This window comes from Phascolarctos cinereus, unplaced genomic scaffold, assembly GCF_003287225.1.
Source record: "Phascolarctos cinereus isolate Bilbo 61053 unplaced genomic scaffold, phaCin_HiC Scaffold_726;HRSCAF=1367, whole genome shotgun sequence".
In the NCBI taxonomy this organism is placed as follows: Eukaryota; Metazoa; Chordata; class Mammalia; order Diprotodontia; family Phascolarctidae; genus Phascolarctos; species Phascolarctos cinereus.
Window position 1 is genome coordinate 47177207 of NW_027556098.1, and position 25188 is coordinate 47202394.

At 35.8% G+C, this 25188-nt stretch overlaps 1 protein-coding gene across 1 annotated transcript in view; it reads right to left on the bottom strand.

Moving 5' to 3' along the window:
• The window catches only part of NCAM2 (neural cell adhesion molecule 2), a 281382-nt gene that overhangs the window by 100282 nt on the left and 155912 nt on the right, over positions 1–25188 (bottom strand). The window contains exons 10-11 of the mRNA XM_020996054.2: positions 19100–19287; positions 5306–5402 (exon numbers count right to left, since the gene is read on the bottom strand). Coding sequence (XP_020851713.1) covers positions 5306–5402; positions 19100–19287 — 285 coding nt within the window. The remainder of the gene's footprint in view (positions 1–5305; positions 5403–19099; positions 19288–25188) is intronic.

The window sequence follows — 25188 nt, forward strand, 5'->3', positions numbered from 1 at the left end:
AGAGGAGAGAGGAGGAGAAAATTTGGAACTAAAAATCTTATAAAAGTGAATGTTGAAAACAAAAAATTAATTAATTAATTAATTAAAAATACTACCAAAAAAAAAATTTACCCTAACAACTATAAGGCAAAGCATAAGTTGAAAAAAAATCTACCAGTCACTCACTGAAAGAAACTCTAAAGTGAAAATTCCCAGGAATATTATATCCAAAATCCAGAGGTATAATGTCTAAGAAAAAATACTGCAAGCAGAGAGAATTCAAGTACCAAAGAACCATAATCAAGGTCACATATGATTTAGCAGTCATCAGAATAAAGGAATGAAGAGCTTGAAGTACATTTTAGAGGCAAACATTGTAGGCTTACAACCAAGAGTAATTTACCTAGAAAAACTGAATATACTATGGTGGGAGATAAAAATAGATATTTAATGAAATAGAGGAGTACTAAGCATTCCTGATGAAAAGACCAGAGCTGAATAGAAAATGTAACATACAGATATAGAAAACAAAAGAAACATATGAAGGCAAATATGAGCAAGCAATCATAAGGGACTAAATAAGATTAAACTGTTTGCATTCTTATGTGTGGAGATTTATATATATATATATATATATGTATATCTATATATACATACATGCATATACACATATATGTATATGTATACATACATACACACACACATACACACACACACACACACATATCCTTGGAACCCAGAATCATCAGGGGTCAAAGAGAAAGTTTAATTAGATGGTCTGGGAATAATTCGATTATGTTTTGATGATCTTAAAAGGAGAATAGAAAAAGGAATACATTGAGAGATAGGGGAAGAATAGGGATTATGTCACAGAAATGTAGTGTTTCAGTAAGTGGGAGATGAAGTGGGTGATACTTGAATCTTACTCTCACTTAAATTTGTCAAAGGAGGGAAGAATACACATATTGGGTACAGGAAAATATTTCACCCAATGGAGAAAAAGAAAGGAAAGAAGCTAAGGGAAAGGAAAGGAATGAAAAAGTGGGTAGATGAAGGGAGGGCAGCCAGGTGATGCAGTGTGTATACAGAAGTGGGCCTGAAGTCAATAAGACTCATCTTCCTGAGTTCAAATCTGGCTTCAGACACTTACTAGCTGTGTGATCCTGGGAAAGTCACTTAACCCTGTTTGCCTCAGTTCCTCATCTATAAAATGAGCCAGAGAAGGAAATGGCAAACCACTCCAGTATCTTTGCCAAGAAAGCCCCAGTGGAATCACAGAGAGTCGGACATGACTGAAATGACTGAACAACAGACGAAGGGGTGCTCATTAACTGAGGAATAGATGAATACGTTATAGTACATATAAATGATGCAACAGCATCCTGGAAGAAATGATAAAGAGGATGGTGTCAGAAAAACCTGGGAAGACTTAGTGAACAGAAACAGGAGAATAGTTTACACAGTAACAACAACATTGCAAAGATGATCAACTGTGAAAGACTTGGTAACTCTGATCAACACAATGACCCATCACAATCCCAAAGGACTCATGATGAAAAATACCATCCACCTCCAGGTAGAGAACAGAAGAGTTCTTTCTTTTTCTTTTCTTTAGAACGTGGCTAATGTGGAAATTAGTTTTGCACAACATATTTGTAATGGGTTTTGTATTTCTTACCTTCTCAGTGGGTTAGGGGAGTGGTGTGAGGAGAGCAAGACAATTTAAAACTCAAAATAAAATAAGATTGAATAAAACAATGGAGTGTATTAGCTGCTACAGTAAATGTTGGGAACAGGCGGCTGATAATCACACCTCCTCCAGCCCCTGGAATTTGCCCCACAAACCTAGAACAGGACTTCTCTTGAGGACTGTCATGTTCCCAATGATGCTTTGGGGCCCAGAGAGACCCACATTCATTGCAAAGGAGGTCTTACAACTATGTGCAAGCACACAGCATGAGTATAATCTCTAAGCACAGAAGGTTTTGAAAAGTGGGATGGTAAAGGCAGGAAAAAAATGGTGGTAGAATCTGGATGATCTTGAAGATGCAAGCATAAGCAGCAGAGAAGCAGGTGAAAAGCATGAGATTCAATGAATTTATCTCATGGTTTGTCCCCATTTCACTGGGCTGGGAGTAAAGGGGAGTGAGCTTCAGACAGTGTAGTTCATATTCTATGCTGCAGTAACAAAAAAGCATGCAGTGATGTGACAGGTGACAAAAAACAAGCAGTTTCAGTATGTCTAACTTAGTTTTTGGGTTTTTTTTCCCATTTTTTTAGGTATTTGGGGTTAAGTGACTTGCCCAGAATCACACAGTTAGTAAGTGTCAAGTGACTGGTCTGAGGCCAGATTTGAACTCAGGCCCTCCTGACTTCAGGGCCGGAGCTCTATCCACTGTGCCACCTAGCTGTCCCAGTATGTCTACCTTAGGATGAACAACACCGTCCATCCTACCAGGTCAAAGAAAGGGAAGTGATTTGGTGGGACCACTTGCAGATATTAATTAGCCTCTTTAACAGACCTGTGCAAGAATGAGACTGATGGGGTCCTCTTTCTGCTAGAATGTGTAATTTAAAGTTGACTAATGCTTACAATAGACACATAGGAAGTGTGCCAGCAATTTTAGGAATGGGTGCTAGGAATGTCTGTTGTTCATATTACCTTGAATTGTTAAGTAAATGTCCATTTCACTACTATGATGTCATGTGATTAATAATGTATGTCTTTTTTCAGGAGGGAATTCAGAGAAGAAAAATGAACTGTCTCCAAACAGTGGATTTTTAACAGATGATGAACCCAAAGAGGTTTAAGGAATTATGGCACAGTTGGGGTTGGGGGTGGGGAGGGAGATGCCTATGACATACTGGGAATGAAGGTCATGAAGGAGACAGGAGGAAATGGGATCAGGGGTACCTGTAAAGATGCAAGCTTTAACAAGAAAAAAAAATATCTTCTCTAGGAATGAGGAGAAATAGAGGTTGAAGTCACTGAGAGGTTTAGAGAAGGGGTTGAGAGAAATTGAAAGATTTCAGAGATGGCTTCAATATTCTCAGTAAAGGGCAAAGGAATATCATTTGCTAATAGTGAAGGTAAAGAGAAAGAGGCTGGGGGCCTGAGGAAAGATCTGGAATAGCAGTTATGAAGAGAGTATTAGAACCTTTAAGGAATGAATAAAATGGCTAAATAAATTGTGGCATATGAATGTAATAGAATATTTCTGTGCTGTAAGAAATAATGTATGCGATAAATAAAAAAAACATGGAAAGATCTACATGAACTGATGTAGTTTAAAGTAAGCAGAGCCCCAGTAAAATGTATACACAATGACTATGATAATGTAAACAGAAAGAACAACCACACAGGAAAAAGTTAAACATGAGTGTTATAAAGTTATAAAGGACAAACATGGCTCAAAAGAATAGACATATGAGAAGGTACTCCCACTCCACCTCTTTGTAGAGGTGAGAGGTCGACAAGTTTTGAACATCGGGGTCAGTTGTGTTCATTTTTTCCCTTTTTTTGCCTTAAAATATTTGTTATATGGGGGGGAGGGATGTCGAGGGAAACTAAAGTTATGTAGGAAAAAACCAAAATAGATTAATAAAGCTTTTTTTTTAAAAAAGTATTTACTGTATTTCAATAAAGACCCAATTGATTAGGTATCATAAATCTGCTGTGGATTCAGTTAGTCCAATTTCATGATTTCTTATAGCCCTACATGGTAGCTTGGGAACAAGAAATGAAGAAGTGGATGGTATGAGTACAGTTAAGGGTTAGTGAGGGTGGTGGGGAGAAGTGGAAGAAGTAGTCAAAAGTATGGGAATTAAAGGGCCAATGAGAGGATATTAGGAAACGACTGATAATAGGGTTAAAGATTCAGGAGGGAGGAAGGTGAGGAAAGAAAATGATTGATGGTATGGGAGAACAGAAAGGAATAAAAAACTAAAAGACATAGCGACAGTAAAACACATATTTGGGACAAGTAAGATTAGGGGATGTGTAACGATTGATGAGTGAGGGGATTCCAGAAAAAAAATTAATAAGGATAAAGATAAAATCCAGCCATTTAAAAGATCAGATTGGAGGGGATGAAAGGAAGAACACTCATTTTGAAGTCAGAGGATCTGCGTTTTTTTTTTTTAAGTGGGGAGTAATAGGGTTAGCCCTATGGCTTAGTAAGAGTGAGTCATGTAACATTCTGGGCTTACATTTCTTTCAGTTAGGTTCAAATAATCTTTAAGGTATTCTCCACTTTTAAATCATATGGTCCTATATAACTTTCCCTCTGTGATGCTCTCCTAACTTGCTCTTGTATTCTCCTGTCTATTTAGGATTGAGCAATGGGCAGGGCAACTACTTTCAGGTTTTAGAGATAACCATGTGGGTGACTACTCCCAATATTATGGCTCCACGGCTGCAGCCCATTAATGATCATCTGGTAATCTTAAATAACACTTAGCAAAGGCATTTACTAATATGGTATAATAGTAAGAGCTGCTAACCATAAAATATTCCTCCCATGAGAATACATTCCTACTAATACATACAGCATCCCTGGGAAGGGTAGATTCAAACTTAGTGTACAATAGTAGTGAGGCAGAGGTGTAGGAAAGTAATTCATGGTTATTTATTATCTGAGTTCTAAATTTGAAAACATTCTTCTGTTTGACTTTCTTGCAACAATTAATGTTAAATATTAAAGAAAGGCCTGAGAAGATTCAAAGAAACTAATTCATTGAAATATTCAGAGACTTAACAAATTTATATTTATAAATATCTAGATAGCTAATAACAACAACAATAATAATAATAATGAATTTTCATATTATGTAGATGTATATATTAGTTTTTGGGCTTCAAAAGTCAGACAGAACTTGCATGTCTTCCTTTTAAAAAAACCCCTAAACTTTTGCAAATCAAGAATGCTTTAGAAACAAATGAAATGTCTATATAATAAAAATATTTATAAAGATTAAAAAGTGAAGTATTTACTGAAGAATTGAGTATATGCTTTCTTTAAATTATTATTAAATATTTATTACAAACATTAAATAATTATTACATAAGTGGATTGCATTTTTATGTATTTAAAATATTTGATTAAAAAATTTAGTTGTCCATTTAGCCATATTACAGAAAATGGTATATAAGTAGCCCTTATAATAGGGGCTAAAGTTTGGAATATTCCTGGTCTCATAAGATTCGGTTGTAACATATTATTAGTGAGGATAATTACATTATTACAAAAAGACACAATTAAGCTTTAATATTATTTACATGTAAGTATATAACACTGTATAAAATTAGCATAAATACTATACTCACCAGCCAAAGCAAGAATATATTCCTGAAATCTTGTTCCAATTCGGTTTGTGGCAGTGCAGTTATACCTTCCAAAGTCACTGTCAGATGTAGGTGCAATCTTAAATGAGAGAGAGAGAGAGAGAGAGAGAGAGAGACAGAGAGACTTAGAAATCAAGTTCTATGTCTAATGCAGGATAAGCAAAATTGTTGTCAATCCAGCTATGCTTCCCTGTGTTCATTCATAGGCTTGGTAGGAATAAATAATCACATAGTATTTTAGAATACAATTTTTCCAAGAAGGATGATCCATGTCAATGTGATGAGATTCCTGGGAAGGAAACTTTGCTTAGAAACATTTAAAGAATCTCCCACAAATGTGAGTGTTTGGGTTCTAGAAAGGAGGGAGAGATTGCTTCTTGTCCAGTGGCAAAATGAAAATTGGTCACCCTACATGGTAGTCCATCCTACACAGACTAATTCACTCTCCTTTTCCCCCATTTTTTCTCTCATCCTTCCTCTCCCTCTCTTCTTCCTTGGTCTCTCTCACTTTCTTTCCACCTTGAGAAGACAAATTGCAGCACTGCTATGTGGATGAGTATTTAGGATAGAGGAGGAGACAGTCTATTCTTAAGCAGTATCTTCCCTCAGGGAGCAGTTAATGGTGATTTGTAGCAGAAGTTCAAGGTGAGTTGCAAGTATTTTCCCAGAAGCCCTGAGGGGAGAGCTTCTGGACCTCAGGTTGCTGGCCGCCTCTACTTTTCTATTTTCTGAGCCCCTGCTTTTCTATTTTGTGAATACAGGTCGGGTGCCAGAAATACGACAGTGGATTTCTTCAGCTTAAAAAATGATAGCAAATACAGCACTGAGTCATTTCCTCCAGAAGCACATGGAAGAAGCAGACATGTTAAGACAAGCTTAGACGTTTCCAAAATTTTAATTACTGCCAAAAAAGACTACTTGGAGAGAAAATCCAGTGCATGTTCTTGGACCGTGAAGATGTTCTGGGAAATGGAATTGCTTGCTCAGTAGCTCCAAAAATGTTTAGTTTTCAGGGGAACCACAGGGAAGCACTACGTATCTCTTAGAGACTATGTGTAGCCCTGTGGGAAAGGTAATATTCACCAGTATGTCAGAGTCTTATTCTGACAGCAATCTCAAATTTCAGGTCCCTTCTAGAAGGAGTGGATTCACTATTTAAAAAAAAAATTAAAAAAAAATTAAGTATTTACTATGTGCCAGGCATCGGATAAGTGCTGGGGACGCAGAGAAAGGAAAAAAAAACAAACCCCAAAACAGTCTCTTCCTTCAAGAAGATTACATGCTAATGGGAAAATACCATGTAAACTGCTAGACAGATACAAGATATATCTATATCTAGATATAAATTACACAAATAATCACATCTGTATACATATACACACATGTAATTATTTATGTAATTGTATGTTATAAAACTGTAATACAGAGATCAATTTATGTATCTAGATGGATGGGATTCTGTGAGGGGAAGGCATTAGCACTTGGGAGGAAATATGAAAAGCCTTCTGGAGGAGGTGGATTTGAGGTGAGTTTTGAAGAAAGTCAGGGAACCTAAGCCATAAAGATGAGGGAGGGGAGGGTCTTACATATACACATATTTGGAGTTTGTATTTGATCATGACGTAACAGAACACGGTGGTGCCCTCAACAGTAATAGGAAAGTTGGGAAGAGGCAGCTTTCAGAGAAAGATGATTACTTTTGCTTTGGATATGTTAAATTTGAGATGCCCATGAGACATTCAATTCCAGATGTCCAAAAGGTAGTTGGTGATGCTATATAAACCTGGGAATTATGTGCAGAGAGATGATAAATAAACCCATAGGAATTGACCAAAAAATACAGTATATAGAGAAAGGGGGGAAGGACAGAGTCTTAGGGGACATCTATGATTAATGAGAGTAACAGATGAAGGAACAGCAAAAGAGATGGGGAAGGAGTGGTGAGATAGGCTGGAGGCATACCAGGAGTTAAGTGGTTTCACAAAAAACTTGAGAGATGAGAGAATAAAGTAGAAGAGGGTGATGAACATTGTTAAAGGTTGCAGAGAGGTCAAGAATGATGAAGACTGAAAAAAGGCTTATAGATTTAGAACATTATTTACTTTGGAGATGACATTTTCAGTAAAATGAAGGAAACTGAAGCCAGATTGCAGAGGGTTTAGAAGTAAATGGGAGAAAAGGGAGTAGAGGCATCTCGCGTGGATGGCTTTCTCAAGTGGTTCAGCCAGAAAAAAGGAAGGAGAGATACAGGATGATAGCTAGTGGGGATGGCAGGATCAAGTGAAGGACTTTTAAATATGGAGCCACATCGGTATAGGAAAGAGGGAAGGAGCCACTAGAGAGGAAGAGATAATGAAGATATGAGATAAAGCGGGAATAATAATGGGGTCAGTCTTGTGGAGAAGTAAAGAGGGGATGGGCTCATTATTAACAGTACCATACCTGGCATTAACTGTCCCATACTTTAGCACTGTGAATGCCTGTAATAGCACCCACCTCCCAGAACTGTTGTGAGGATCAAACAAGACAATAATTGTAAAGTTCTTAGTACAGTGCCTGGCACACAGTAAGCACTATATAAATGTTAGCTATTAGCTGTATAGGAGCCGGGGACACTTTCCCTCATTATTTGGGTATGAAATGGCTTGATGTTATAATATAGCTTAATATGTAATATAAAATACATTAAACATAATGTACATTGATATATGGTATAATTAATATACAATATTCTAACATAGCTTAATAAACTAGTGTAGATACAAGCTATACTCTTAAGTATATTAGGAAATTTCCTGGAATAACTGTAGGTGGAGGCAGTGAGCCACAGAGAAAAACTATCTTTTTGGAATAAGGCCCTATAGGAAACTTGGAATTTGCCAATGATTTTTTTTGTTTGTGTTTTTTTAACAGACAAACAGAGTCAATAAAAGCCGTCTCAGTTTCAGTGATCGTAGTGGCTACTGTCTGAGCGTGAGCTGTAGAATTATATGCCACAGCTTCTCAGCAAGGTAATGTGTGAACCTGCACAGGTGAATTGCTTTTACTACAACTGTCTGCCCACCCTCTAGGTTGTATATCTAGGCAAGACTTCTTTCATCTCTTTCCTGGAGATGACAAACAGCCACTGAGTTGAGGCTTTAAGAGAGTCACAAGGAAGACACTTCTCCTGATCTTAAGCAATGGCCATTTCCTTAGCTGAAAGAGCTCTGTGCTCTCCAGGTGAAAAGAACGTGGGGATGAGGTGAGGGAATGGAGAAGAGAATATGCATTTAAATAGCATTTATATATGTGTCGGGTACTGTGCCATAAGCACTTTTTACAAATATTATCTCATCTGATTCTCATAACAACAACTCTGTGAGAAAGGTGCTATTATTATATCCATTTTTACATTTGGGGAAATAAAGGCAAAGCATAGGTTAAGTGATCTGCCCAGGATCACACACAGCTAGTATCTGAGACTTAACCCAGTGCTCTATTCACTGCACCATTAGTTTCTCTTTTGTCTGTATAACTTTACATATGCGTGTGTATTCATGCCTATGTAGGTACATACACATATGTGTGTACATATGTGCACATATCTATGTTTCTGTCTAGTGGCATACAGTGATGCTTACATGTACACATGTATATATGTATATATTATATATGCATATGATTTTTGGGGTAAGGATAAGGAGCTGGACCATGGGTCACATTAGTGGACATGCATACGAGATCATGACTAAGGAGGGCAGCCGAAGCTTACCTACTATCCTATTCAAATAAATGACTGTGACCACATTATTTGTTGCCCTCAAATGTACAGAAGAAATCATAAAGTATTCTACAACATCAAGAACCGACTGGCAAGATTTTGAGGATATAACTGATCTATGGAATAGAACTTGATGTGTTATATAATAGTTATTTTTTATTCTTACTCTATATTTATTGCTTTTGTAACAGGAATGATAAAAATTCAGGAAGGATTCCACAAAATTTTAATCAGCCCTACTTCTTAATGTCTATATTACATCTAAATCACAGGATTGGAAAAATAAGCTATTTCATTTGAAAAACTCCCTAGGAAGGCTTCCTGGCACAACATAAACAGGAAATATTGGCTTGGTTAGCAATCCTCACAATCTTTGATGTGGTGTGGTACAGAGGAAACAGTGCTAAACTTGGACCTGAATTCAAATCCTGACTTTTCCTCTTACTGCCTGTGTGACTTTGGGCAAGTTACTTAATCATTTTGGGCCTCAGTTGGACAAGATGGTTTATGAGGTCTCTTACAATTCAAGATTTATGATCCTAATAAATGCTTTTTGGTTGATGTTATGACCTTCTTGATATTTAAGACCAGATTTTTATTGAAGTTGAGCTTAATTTCTATCATTTTACTCTCACTGCAGATGAAGTGGTCAAAATTATTTGAAAAACATTCAAAATTAATTTGAAATATATAATTAACCTTATAGGCTGTTACACCTCATGCCCGAATTCTAGTCTCAACACACACAATTCTGTTCAATCAATTCAAGGGAAATACTTGCCAGTAGAAATAGATTTAATTTTCAATTTCCATAACTATCATTAAGAAAGTGTTTGCATCAAATTACTGTTAACTTTAACTCTAGTTCAAAGAAAAAAACCCCATAAATATTTATCTAACAAAGAGATGATATTAACTAAAAGGTCAGTTTCAAAGCCTGTTAATTTTAAAAAGAAAAAAACCACCCATGTTAATCATATTTGAGTCAGCTATCAATTAGCAGATCATCAAATTATGGGCTTCTAATAGCTAACAGCTATTGTAAATGACAAAAAAAATGGTTCAAATAGGTTGAAATTTTTTGTGCATTCAATTCTAAAAATAAACTAGGAAAATGTTTAATAAAAATAATTCTCAAGGTTCTAATGGCAGTTGACAGAATCCTAAAAGAAATAATGTTTTAAAAGTAAGCAAAGGGGGCAGCTAGGTGGTGCAGTGGATACAGCACCAACCCTGGAGTCAGGAGGACCTGAGTTCAAATCTGACCTCAGACCCTGGGCAAGTCACTTAATCCCACTGACTAACAACAACAACAACAAAAACCAAAAAAAAAGAAAGTAAAGTAATACAGTGACCAATTAATAAAAACATTAGCCTTTCCACCGTACTCTTTGAGTTTGAAAAGTACTTACGGATCTTATCTTATTTTATCTCTTCATATATGTTTTCTCAGAAACTCTGTGAGTTAGTTACAATTATAATTCTCATTTATAGATGAGAAAACTGAAGCTTAGAGAGGTTCAGTGACTTGTCTAGGGTCACATAGTTCAGTAAATGTTAGAGGCAATTTTGAATTCAGCTCTTCCTGACTCCAAGTCTAGCACTCTATCTACCAGTCCCCCTAGCTATCTTTTAACTAAATAATTAATCAATCATTAATACTTCCAAACCCTTGAAGTCGGCAGAAGTTATTTCTTATACCCCTTTCATATGTGAACAGTTTGGTTGCTAAGAGGGGCAGAAAAGGAACATTTGTGTAAGGAAAACTGATTAAATCAACTTAGAAACAGTCTCTCAGAGAAAATGTTGAGGAAAGACAGACTGTTGGGAGGACCAAACAGGGAACTGTTCTTCAGATGATCTGAGAGCACTTCTTTGAAGGCAGAGTTATGACTGAGGTAATGATGGCTGTAGAACACTGTGGCCCATCAGCTCATTTGCATGTGACTGTTTTGAGTTTTAAAGTAGGTAACTGAGAAATTATGAATCAAATAACTGTGAATTATGAAAGGATTGTATAAGGACTGTTGTGCCTTACAGAAAGGCAGCCTTCTTTCTTGTGCCTCTCCTGTGTCTTTCTGCTAGATTTTTATGAAAGTGTGCCTACTCTTCCCTCTGCATACTGCACACACTGGAGAAAGAGTGGCACTTAAGTTTGAGTGGAATGTGGTATTTGGATTATTATTACTTTTGCCTTCTATTGAGTACATTTCATGTTTATTGTTATCTATGATACATATAATGACATATGATTATATAATATATTATGCTATTTTATTGTTATTTATGATTATTGTTATAAAATGTTTTATGTTTAAAACAATCGCTGTGACAAAATAAATGGGAAGAACACCAGTACTAATTATTTGAATAGGCAGATTCCACTTATGATCACTTGCACTTTTAATTTTTGGAAGCACAAGTATAAAGAAATAAGTACATGCTTTACAAATATATCATAAAGTTCACTCTGATTTACTATTTGACTATCAGGTATTATGACACATCTTTATAACATCATTTATTATTACACAGATTTATTAATTATCTTAGAAAGTCAGGAATCATGTACTCTAGAGCATTAGCTAGCTAGAGATATCGATGGAAAGGCTGATAACAGTTTAACAGTTCTGACACATGTTCATAAGGCCAATGCTTGGGAATATCAATCTTGCAGAAAAATTTCAAAATAGATGTGCTGTTCAAGAGTTATATTAACGATATTTAACAATTTTAAAAGCAATTCTCATGTATACTGATTGCTATAATTTATCTAATGCTAGGGATATCTCCATTCAAAACTTTCTTTTCTTATTTTAGATCCAATTGGGCAAATTTTAATTCAAGATTTGCAAATTGTAGGCAAAACTGACACGAAACAGCAATCACAGTTGGCAAAATGAAATTTGAAACATTAAGAAGGTAGAACAACATAATTATCAATAGAATCGATCTGTCTTGCTCCAACATTTCTTCTGAGCTCCAAGCATACTTCTCACACACTCCACACACACTCACACACTTATGAGTCATTTCCACCTTGATGTATCTCTGGCATTTCAAAATCAACAGGTCCATAACCAAGCTCATTATATTTTTGAATTTGTAAACTTCTTGACCATACCCATTTCTGTGTTTGAAAACTTGAAATTATCTTTGTTTCTTTTCTCTTCCTCACTTCTAACATGCAAATTATCAAATTATCAAATCCTGTCAATTTTACTTCTTCAACACTCTTCTCATCTACCTCTCATTTCTATTCCAATATTTATGAACAAAGTAGATACTATTTTTTACCAATGGAACTATTGGAATGACACCCTAAGAGGTGCTGCCAACTCTATTCTTTTCCTTTTTCATTAAATTGCACAGTAGATATATAGACACCTAACTCCCTACACTGAAGAATTTTACATGTATTAAAGTACGAGGTGGTACTATTTTTCAATTCCCATGTTAAAAGGGTAATGGTCAATCTAAAACAGCAAATAATGATATATCCACAGCATTTCTCCTTTAATGAAGCAGATTTACCTAACTCTAAGCTACTTTTGAAGAACTTTTCATTTGTTGAGTGGCAGAACATAGCCTAGGGACATATTTCATGATGAAGTCAAGAACACAAAATAAGATGTCCAAAGTCCTCTTTTGGAGACTGGCTCTTTTACTGATTGATTCCTTTTGGCACATTAAGGAGGTAGAACAATAAACTTATTTTAATAAAATATATGCCTCCAGCTAGAATATTCCCTTAGAAAAGTATTCTCAATTTCTTCATCTATAAAATGGGGATAAATAATACTTACACCCTGCATCCTACATAGATATTTATATTATTAATTTATATTAGGTACTTTGTAAAGCATAAACTACTATATAAACATGTGATATTATTATTGTAATATTACTATGATCATAGTCAAGAACTGATTTTTGTTGTTTGTGTATATTTTAAAATCATGAATTGGAAAATACAGATATATCCACACACAAAGAAGATGGGAGAGAGGGAAGAGGAAACATGGCATAACCAATAGAGGGAGTCATAAAGATCAATGACAATTAATAATTGTGTGATCTGAGCAAAACAATCTCTCTGAGCCTCAGTTTACTTATCTGTAAAATAAAGGGGCTGGACTCAATGACCTCTAAGTTTTCTTCTATTTATAATTCTATGATCCCTCAGTGTCTCAGAAAATTATCTAAGTCAAAGGCAAAACAGTTTGCAGTTAAAGCAGTCTGCTTAATCGGGAGGGGGTGAGGAGATTTCTCTCCATTTAAATCACTGATGTGTACACATATACATATGTATACATATATATGTATATGTATATGTATATACACATATATACATATACATATATTATGCTATTTATTGATTTATCAATGTTATAGAGAGGTCAACAAATTCTTAAAATGATAAGCCTTTATTGTGGCACATTTTAAATAACATCAGAGAAGATTTAAGGTGGTAGGAACATAAGGATAGGGGGACAAGGGAAGGATCTATCTACACATGGTAGAATGCCTCAAATTCCATCCATCAAATTCTGTCATAATATTTTTTTTTCTCCTCTCCCCCCCTTTTATAAGGAAAAAAGAAAGGAAAACAAAGAATGAAATCAGCATTCAGCATCTGCTATTACAATATATTTTATGAAGCAAGAGTTTTCTCTAAATCTTACTATATTAATTTTTTAAAAAATTTAAAAAAACTTCCCTTTTTCAGCCTACATAGAAGAAAAGCTTATGCTGTACCTGCTCTCCCCACCAATACCAATATATTTGAAAAATATTTACCCAAATTTTGCCCTAATTGCAATAAATAATAAAACTTTGCTCCCTCCCTATATTTCTCAGCTTCATTTATTTATTTTTTTTGAATACTCAATTCTACGGTCTCTCTTTGTTCCTTAAATGACACTTAAAGATAAGGGACTTTGAAGCGACAATAATAGCTTAGCTCCTTTCACAAACTGAGAACCTAACCATCATTCTTAAATGTATTTTGTCGTTTGCATTTGCCTGTCAAAGGCTCTTCTTGGCCCTAATTTTTTTTTCAATAAGAATGCTCTGTTAAAAGTTCATTTCCTCACTCCCAGCTCCCCTTATCAGATCAGTTATTCTCATGAACAAGTCATTTCTTTTTAACTTTCAGAACATCATAGTCTGATCTTTTCTTTCTTATCCAATCGCTGATACTTAATTCTAACGCAATTTTGACTGGTGATCTTTGATACCTAGTCTGTTTTTTTGGTTTATTTGTTGTTCCTCTGAACTCGCAATACGCTTTCTTGGAGCTAGGAGTTCAGAAATTTGGCCATCACATTGGTTGTCTCCCTGTGAACTCTATCTATTTTTCATTTTGCCCAGTGGTACCAATATTTCTGTGGCAATTATGATTTCTAGACATACAGCATTCAGTTTATTTTTTCCCCACATGATCTTCTGAGAGCCTAATAATTCTTAGATTCTCTCTCTGAACTCTATTCTCTGGGCCAGTTTTTTGACAGAAGGAATTTTATATTCTTCCAATTAAAAATTACTGTAATGGTTTTTGTACTGTTTTTGTTGCATCACTGGATTTTTTTTTTAGTTTTGTTTCCTCTGATGTTTTTAAGATAGCTAGGTGGGACAGCAGATTGAATGCTGGACTTGAAATCAGGATGACCAGAATTCAAATGGTGCCTCAGAAACTTACTGGTTGCGTGGCCCTGGGCAAATCACTTAACCTCTTTAAACTTCAGCTTATTCTTCTGTCAGAATACAATAAGAGCACCTACCTTACAAGGTTATCGTGACAATCAAATGAAATAACATATATAAAGCACCTTGCAAACCTTCAAAGCACTCTCTAATAGCATCAGCCATTACTATTATTTTAAAGGATCTCCTATGCTTTGGAAAGGATTCCTTTCTGTTCTAAGTTTTCTATTCTACTCATTTTTTCATCTTTCAGTTCTTTTATTCACACTTCCAACCACATTTGTTTTTTAGGATGCTGGCTGTAGTTACAGCTAAACTGTTCTCTTTTTTACTTTATTTCTTCTGTCTCAGCTATTTTTTTTTCCTCTGTAGGGCTATAACCTCTAATCTTCCACTAGTTGACTGGTGGCTAATTTGAGTTGAAATTCTGTGACTGGGAGACACTGCTAGATTATGATGATGTTGGGGTGGTTGGCAAAAATCTTTTGTGGTGGATGCCTAAACGGGCCACAGTCCCAGTCCCAACCTCATCCCATCTCAGTAGCTTCTTTCTAGAGCTTCCACATCCCATAGAAAGAAGCCTGCATTAGGGGGGGTGGGAGCAGGCAAGCATGAAGGGAATAGAATTAAAAAGTAGAGAAGATCATACGGTATTAATCTTTGTTAGGGTGACTGGAGAAAATTTTGGTAGGTGACTTCATTTTCTACTGTTATTCTTAGCAATCCACTTTCTCTAGGTCCACATTAGATACTGCTGCTTAGAACTCATGATGCAGAGGATACTCAAGGTAGGATATGGGCAGGTATGTAGATAATATAGTGTGGAGCTGATAATATGGTCCCGAGGGTTTTAAAACAATTTTTCTGAGTCTTAGCTTATATGAATTCCTTTTTTCTCCTCTTTTTAGTTATTATTCTTCATTTTGCATTTTTGTGGGTGTGAATGGTAATTAGAGTAATGTTCAATCTTTTACTTGGCCATTTTGCCAGAAGTCTATCTTCACGAACCAATGGAGCATGTCAACACCTCTGCATTATGTATGGCCAAGGAAAAAATGCAAGGGAAGGGAGAAGGCTAGTTCTTGTTCAGCCATCTGTCAGCCAGTCAGTCAATAAGCAATTATTAGGTGCTTACCATGTGCTTGGCATTGGGACAAGGCTAAGTGCTGGGGACAGAAAGAAAAATGAAAACTTTTTTTTTTGTGAGGCAATCAGGATTAAGTGACTTGCTAGGTCACACAGCTAGAAAGTGTGAAATGTCTGAGGCCAGAATTGAACTCAGGTCCTCCTAACTCCAAGGCTGGAGCTCTATCTACTGCGCCACCTCACTGCCCCAGACAGTCCCTCCTTTCACTGAGTTTGCAGTTTAATGGGGGAGATAACATGGAAATTGGTTATGTATGAACAAGATAAAAATTGGAGATAATCAACAAATGTGGGCAATTGGGAAAAGGCTTCTTACAGAAGGTGGGACTTTAGCAGAGACTTGAAGGAAGCTGGGGAAACTAGGAAGCAGAGATGAAAAGAGAAAACATTTCAGGCAAGGGAGACAGCCATTGAAAATGCACAGAGTCAGGAAATAGAGGGTCTTTTGTAAGAAATGGTACAGAGGCTAGTCTCTGTAGAGAGACCAGTTTCACTAGATTGCAGAGTTTGTGGAGTAAGATAGATGTAAACACTAGAAAAGTAGGGCATGGCCAAGTTATGATGGACTTTGTATGCCAACCAGAAGATTTTATCATGGAGGTAATAGACAATTATTGGAGCTTATTGAATGGGAGCTCTGATGGGGTGAAAAGTCAGACTTACACTTCAGAAGATCAATTTGATAGTTGAGTGGAGGATGGATTGGAGGTGCAGGGGAGGAGATACGATGCAAGAAGGCCATTGCAATAGTCCTGCTGTGAGGTGATAAAGGCCCTAATTGGGGTGGTGACAGTATAAGTTGAGAGAAGGAGGTATATGAGATGTTATGGAGGTAGAAATGTCAAAAATGGCAATTTAATGGATATGGGTGGGTTAGAGAGAGTGAAGATTCAAGGACATCATCTAAGTTGTGATCCTGGGTGATTGGAAGAAGAATAGTGCTCTCAATAATATTACAGAATTTGAAAAGTTTTGGGGGTGTAACAATAATGAGTTCAGTTTTGGACACGTTGAGTTTAAGATTTCTACAGGACATTCACTTGTCCAACAGGTAGTTACAGATGTGAACCAGGAGGTTAGGAGAAAGTTTAGGGCTAGATAAGTAAATATGAAAATTATCTGCATAGAGATTATAATTGAAACCATAAGAGTTGATGAGAGAAGAGTACCTAGGACAAAGCCCTGGAAGACACTCGCCATTAGCAGGAATGACCTGGATAAGACGAGGCAAAAGAGGCTGAGGAGTGGTCAGAAAGGAAGGAAGAGAAACAGGAGACAGCAGTGTCATGCAAACCTAGGAAAGAGACTATCAGGGGAAGGTGATCATCAGTGTTAAAGGCCAAGAAGGATGAGGACTGAGAAAAGGACATTAGATTTGGCAATTAAGAGATCATTGGTAACTTTGGACTGAGCAGGTTCAGTTGAATAATGAAGTCAGATACCAGATAGCAGATAATTAAGAAAAGAATGAGGGGAAAAGAAAAGGAGCTGATTGCCTTCTCAAGGAGTTTGGCCAAGAAAAAGAAGGAAAGATGTGGGATGATAGTAGAGATGGATGGACCAAGTAAGGATTTTTCAGAATGGGGAGATGTAGGCATATTTGTCTGTTTAGATCTCATCTCTAAAATCACAGGAAGGGAAAAAGAGGGGATTGGCTAGTAAGGCCATGTATAAACACTGAAACCATGAAAATTTCTTATGCAGTTCAGAAGGAGGGAACGTATGTAAGGTAGAGGCAGCATCTCCCAGGAGAAGAAACTTTTTGGAATATGATAATAACAGGGTCAATATTCAAATATGTCTCAATAAGCTAGAACACTGGGGAAAATCTAATAATTTTATACACATACACATATACAAACACGCATGTACATAAAAACCCTTGGTAGCATCCTATATAGACTGTGATGTTCAGTTCTGGGCATCAAATTTAAGGAAAGACACTGAATATTCAGAGGAGAGCTCAGGACTAGGAATCCAGGACATATAGCTAATAAAAAAACCTCTATATGATGCTTTAAGGTTTGTAAAAAGCTTTACAAATATTATCTCACGACAACCCTAGGAGGCAGACACTATTATTATCCCCATTTTACAAATGAGGAAAGTGAGACAGACAGAAGTTAAATGACTTGCCCAGGGTCACACAGCTAGTGTCTAAGGCAGATTTGAGTCTTCCTGACTCCAAGTCCAGTGCTCTATCCATTGTATCACCTAGTAGTCTCCTACATATAAAGATCATGTGAAGCAACTGGGGACGTTTAGCCTGGAGAAGACTTGGGGGATATGACAGCTATCTTTTAGTATGTGAAAGGCTGTTACAAGTAAGAATGAATGGCTGATAGAATGAAAACATTTTAAGTTCTTACTATGTTCCAAGCACTGTACTAAAGGCTAGATCTACAAATACAAGAGAAAGTCTCCGACTTCAAAGAACTTAAATTCTAGTGGCAAGAAGACAACACATAAGGAAGTGGTGGTTAAGGGAAGGCATTTTGGTTTCAGAATTTACTAAGATGAAGAGTGGTGCCATAAAGTAGTTGATTGACATATCCATTCCAGAAACACTGACAATGCTTGGCTCTGGAAGGCAAACCATGAGGAATGGAAGTCACAAAGAAGAGAATTCAGATTTTATATAAAGAAAAACTTTCTAATAAGGAGTTATCTAAAACTGAGAGAAGCTGTCTTGGGAGACAGTGTGTTCTTCCTAGCTGAAGGTGTTCAAGCAAAGGCCAGTTGCCCATTTTGGGAGATACCAAAATGGCAGCATGGAGTAGTAGATAGAGAGCAGCCTTTGGAATCAGGAAAACCTGGGTTCAATTCTGCCTATTATAAATACTGGCTATGGAAACCTAAGCAGGCCACTTAACCTCTCAAGTACCCGAGACCAGAACTTGGAGAACACGTGCTAAATTATATTTGTACAGGAAGTTTCTTCTCCATACTAATGAAATCATAGGTAATGTCAAAGAAAGAAAAACACATATGACTAAAAAAAATCAGTAACTCCACTGTATATTTATGAAATATATTTAAATAATTATATGTAAATTTGATTGCAATCATGTACAACTGCATATTAATAATTATTATTAGGCATTCCATGAAACTGATTTAAGAACACTTACCTATAAAACAATCAATATTTAAACACTTACCTCTAAAATCATCTTTCTTCCTGCACTGTAAGTCTTTAAATTGGTGGTATTTTTGGACGGCAATAATAATTTTTCTCTACTCCATAGGATTGATGCTGGTGGATTAGCTTTCACGTCACAACTTATGTTGATGGGATTTCCTTCCCAAGAATAATATATTGTTTGGTTTGATACAAACTTGGGAGCATCTGGAAAAAACAAAATTAGCTTATACTCTGCCTTTCAAAAATAAACAGATATTGAAACTTCAGGAGGAAATTTTTTTGCCGGGCACAAATAAAAATCTCCATTGAGGCTGGTACAGATAGCATATTAATTAACATAGTGGTTATTATAACAAATGTTACAACTGGACTCTTTGAATAAATATTTCTTGATGTATTAGTTTATCTAAAATATGATATAATATGTACTATAGATAAAAAAATATTTATTAAAAGAAAATATTTTAACTTGAAGGAATATCAAACAAATTTTGCAAACCCTTTTGTGGGCCATGGTAATAATGTCACACTCCTTCAAATTTTGATTTGAGTTTCTGGTAAATGATCAGCTGATTAAACCTGATGACTCAGCAAAACATGTGCTTTTACTTGGTATGACTTTAAGTCGTACTCAAATTACTGATATTTCCATTTACTGTATTGACTTACAATTCTTATCCTTTTTTCACTGTATCTCCTTATTTGTTTCTCTTTCATATATATTTGCTGAGCCTCATCACCTTAAAACTTCTTATATATTATGAGAAGGTATATTCTTATATCTTATTATATTATGAGAAGGTATATTCTACCTTCTCATAATTTTATATGAATATATCCCCAAATATATCACAACATACCCAAATATATCAAAATAATAAAAAAAACTGTAAGAGGTTGAGATCTGAGTGGGATCTGAGAAAGTGAAGGTAACAAGTATAGACAGCTTATTTCTAGGAGTTTGGCTATGAAAAAGAGAAGAGATATTGAACCACCGTTTGAAGACGTAGTAGGTCATGTGAAGGTTTGGTTTTGTTTTTTCTTTTTTTCAAAGAATGATGGAGATCTGGACATGTTTATAAGCAGCAGGGAAGTAGTTGATAGGGACGGATTAAAGATTAGGGTGAAAATGGGAATGACTAAAGTGTACAGGATCTGGAGGAGACTTGAGAGGATGGGATTAAAGGCACAAATGGAGGTGGGGAGGGACTGATATTTACAAAAAGGACATCTTCTTATGAGACTGGAAAAAAGCAGAAGTGAGAAGTCATGTTGAGGTGATGTGACTGTCGAGTTGGGGAAAAAAGGGGATTCAATTTTTTAAAGCAGTATTATTGGCAACTTCCTCTACTGAGAGGGAGGGGCAGGGATCCTTTTAGGTGGCTTGAGGAGATAAAAAGTTTGGAATATTTTCTTAGGAGAATGGATAGAGAAGAGTAAAAAGGATTGGCCTCTAACGGCAAGGATCAAATTGAGATTAGATAATAAATTTGTGCTGGTCTCAGCAGCGGTGGTTGACTGGTTTTTCCATAGGTGTTCAGCCGTGTACAAATAAGAACATAGAAAGCAGGGGATGGGAAAAGTCCAAAGGGACCAGAGGTAAGAGAAAAAGGGGGCAAAGGACTTAGGGATGAAGGATAATACAAAATTGAACTGGTTAACTACTGAGTCAAGACTTTAAAGGGAAGAAACCGAAACCAGAGTAAGGGTGATGGCCTGGGAAATCAGACAGAAGTTGGAGTGATCAAAAGCCGAAGTGAAGGTTAAGAATAGGTTTAGGAAGGTGCATGGAGGTTATGGAGAGATAGTATAAATTCAGTTATGAATTGTGGATTTAGGACACTTGTAAATGATGATGAAAGTAACATCCCATCAACATAAATTGTGATGTGAAAGCTAATCCACCAAATATATAATGATAATCCTGTTGTTTAACCTGGAGAAAGAATGAAGATACAGAGAGCTGAGAAAGTTATGAACTCAAAAACAAGAGTGCCATCAAGTTGTAAACTGAATGTTCCCAAGGACAGAGACTGGAGTAGAAATATAACTTTGAGCTAGGTACTGAACTCCCTGAGAAAAGAGGGAGAGGATAGTTGTCAGGATCTCAACAAAGTGATAATGTGTTTTATTTTTGGGTTTTTTTTTTTTTTTGTTTTTTGGTGAGGTGTTTGGGGTTAAGTGACTTGCCCAAGGTCCCACAGCTAGTAAGTGTTAAGTGTCTGAGGCCAGATTTGAACTCAGGTCCTCCTGACTCCAAGGCCAGAGCTCTATTCACTGTGCCACCTAGCTGCCCCAGACTGATATTGTGGACGTAGTGAATCTCAAAGGAGAACAAGTTTCTAAGGCACAGTGTTGGGGGGAGATCAAAGGCAACAAGGAGCAAGAACCATACCAACTCCTGCTGACATGTGTCAAGGGAGGCATGAGAAAAGATACAAGTGCTAGACAGTGAATTGGGATTCATGATCTTCTATTCCTCTTCAGTAAGACAGACCGTTCTAGAGACTTACTCATGAAAGATTGTATCCCACTAAATGTTAAGGAGAGAAAATTTCCTACTTGAATGAAGATCACTCTTTGAAGTCATAAGGTCATACTTTGTCTGCTTTATTTGTTATTTTGCTGAATTCTTCCATTTTTCTCCAGTGAATTACTCTGTGTGTGTGTGTGTATGTGTGTGTGTGTGTGTATATGTGTGTGAATTATCTTCTTTTTTCTACATTGTAGTTACCTTCCATTACATATATATTATTATGACCATATATTTTGTATTATTACATTTATATATTTCTATTGTATTACATAATATATTATTTCTATTGTTATTACATATATTATTATAGATACGTAATGGAAGGTAATTACAATATATAATATGTTTTTTTGTCCCTTGTTCTCAAATATCTGAAATTCTTCCATCTCATTGAATATCCATTTTTCCCCTGAAGGATTATACTTAGTTTTACTGGGTAGGTGATTCTGGTTGTAATTCTAGTTCCTTTGCCCTCTGTAATGTGTATATATCACATTCCAAGCCCCTGATTCTTTAATGTAGAAGCTGCTAAATCTTTTGTGGCTCCATGATACTTGGATTGTTTCTTTCTGGCTGTTTGCAATATTTTCTCTTTGACCTGAGAATTCGTATGAATTTATAATTTCTCTGTGTCTAGGACATTGTCTGTTTTTGCAAAAGTACCACACAGTGCTGAGAAATATGAACATATTTTTATATTACCATTCAGAAGATACAACAAAGCTTTGAGATCTAACTTCTAAAAGTCCACTTAGTTCTGTATTTTCTTTTTTATTTATTTTCTGTTAGGTTTGTTTGGCTCTTAGAGATTAACATTAAATATCTTAGAATTTTCAGGTTATTATCTATATCTCATCAATTCAATTAACATTTTCTTTACCAATTTAAATGCTCTTTCATTTGGCACATCTATGTTTAGTATTCGTATTGTTCCATTATCTATATTTCCTTTAAAAATAATGTCATTTTCTTGTTTATATGATACTATGAATAGCATGGTTGCAATGCCAGCATTTTTAGAATCATTTCATGTCTGATACCTTTTATTGCAGTCTTTCATTTTCATTTTGTATATATTTATTTTTTTGTTTTTTTTAATACAGCAGATAGTTGGATTTCAATTTCTTAGCCATTCTGTCGCATCCTTTCATTTTTATTGGATTGTTAATCCATTCACATTTAAAGTTACCATTTTTAGGTTTGCATTTTCCTCCATTATTTCTTTTGATTATTCCCTTCTAGTTAGAGCATTTTACATTTAAGCTAATATTAGAATTTTTTTTTAAATTTTGTGAGGCAATTGAAGCGACTTGCCCAGGGTCACACAGCTAGTAAGTGTCAAATGTCTGAGGCCACATTTGAACTCAGGTCCTCCTGGCTCCAGGGCCGATGCTCTATCCACTGTGTCATCTAGCTGCTCCTAATAATAGAATTTTTTAAAATGATATAATAATTCTGTTATTTACATTGCTAAATATAGCCCTTCACTTCCTAGCCCCTACTATTTCAATATGCAATCCACTGTAACAAGAAATAAAGAAGGAAAAAAAAAGCATTTCAGTAAAACTAATCAACATATCTACTAAGTTTGAAAATACATCAAATGGTTCACACCTATACCTTCTCCCCAAGTTCACAAATAACACAATGAAGTTCATTTTTCTTTTTCTTCCGAGGCAAGTATGTTCATTATGATTATAATGTTTAATTTCTTTTTATGTTTTTTTCTGTCAATATGTACTTATGAGGTTATTTTGTATTAAATATTTCTTTTGTGTGGATTGAATAAATACCTTTCCCATATATGATTTACATTGTACAGCGAATATTTTTCTATTCTCTCTTCTCTTTGAGGAGTCCCTAGACTTGAGCTAAAACTTAAAACTTTAAATCCTTTTTTCCTTGTGGTACCTGGGTGAGGACATAAAAAGCTAGAGTGTGATAAAGAGAATTTGATCATTCTAAGTGTTTGATTGCTTCCCTCCTCCTTTGTTGTCTTCAAGAACAACTCTAACATCGCTATGTTGGAGTCAAGGTGCAGAGTGTAGGACTGTGGTTGATTAGACCAATATGAGCTCTAAATGCTCTACCACAGAATGGGCACAAATAGTCCATATAAACATTTGGAATGGAGATGTCTCTAAATTTGTGCATCTCATGTTTCTTTTGAGCTACTGTAATTCTGCTTTGCTCATACAGCATAGAGCCTTCTTTGATGCAGGCACGCTATACTAGGTGGTCTTTTACCAGTGCCTCCCATGTCTCACAATGGATTCCGATATTCTTGAGAGACTTTGAGAGTGTCCTTGTATCCCTTCTTCTGACCACCATGTGAATGCCTGCCAGAAAATAGAGGGAGAGGCTACAATGTCCCAGTACCCTTGGGCCTAGCTAGCAGTGCTTATAATTGTTAGACATATCTCTAAATCTAAAATCTAGAATTATTTGCAATGGACAAATAATAGAAGCTTTTAACCACTAGAATGTAGCTGACCATGCCATATCCCAGGGCTGTAAATTGCCTGAGGGTAGTCAAAACCAGTTAAAAGAGAACTATAAAAAACAATAAAAAAAAGAAAAGAGCCCCTCTAGAACCAGATGTTATCACTCCCAACCCTCCCCTAACTTTCTTTATGGACTTCTGGTTGTTATGTAAAACAACTTAACTGTGCCTCCAGACTGTGCCACCCATAAGCCTCCTTCCAGGTTGAAATGCATTTAACTTTGCCCCCTTCTCTTCCCTTCTTGGGCTCTCTAGCACCCTGGTGCTACATGGTGGCTCTGGATTGCAATTCCTTTGCCTTGGTGTAAGAACCTGGTTTTTTTTTTTCTTTCTGGAAGTCTTTATTTCTGGTTGACAGCTATGAATACATTCTGTGGTAGAGCATTTAGAGCTCATAGGGGCAAAGATAATATTCCCCCCCCAGCCCTCTTCATAGCTATTTGGGTTCTAGAAATGTTACTAAGAGCAATAATACAAAAGAAAGAAATTAAAGGCATAAATACAGACAAAGGAGAGACAAAATTGTCCCTATTAGATTATTCAGAAAAACTAAAAGTATTAGCAGAGACATGCAGATAATAGCTTCACTAAAGCATCAGGATGCAAGATAAATTGACTATATATATGTATAGGCATATGTATATATATATATATATATATACACACACACACACATATATACACATATATGTATATATACATATGCATGTACATATGTATGTATGCATAACAAAATCCAGGAGGAAGCAATAAGAAGGGAAGTTCCATTGATGAAAATAAACTACAAAAATGCATAAAATATCTGGGAGTGAATCTAATAAGGCATATTTAAGATTTATCTAAATATCTAAACTATTTAAAGAAATAAAGATTAAATTAAATAATAGATGAATATTCATTACTCACAATTTGGCCACATTAATATAATACAAACTGTAGATGTTACTTAAATTAATTCATAGATTTAGTACAGTGCCATTCAAACTACCAAGAGGATACTATATAGGGCCAGACAAAGTAATTAAAAAATTTAAAGAACAAAAGATCTAGAATATCAAGGGAAATA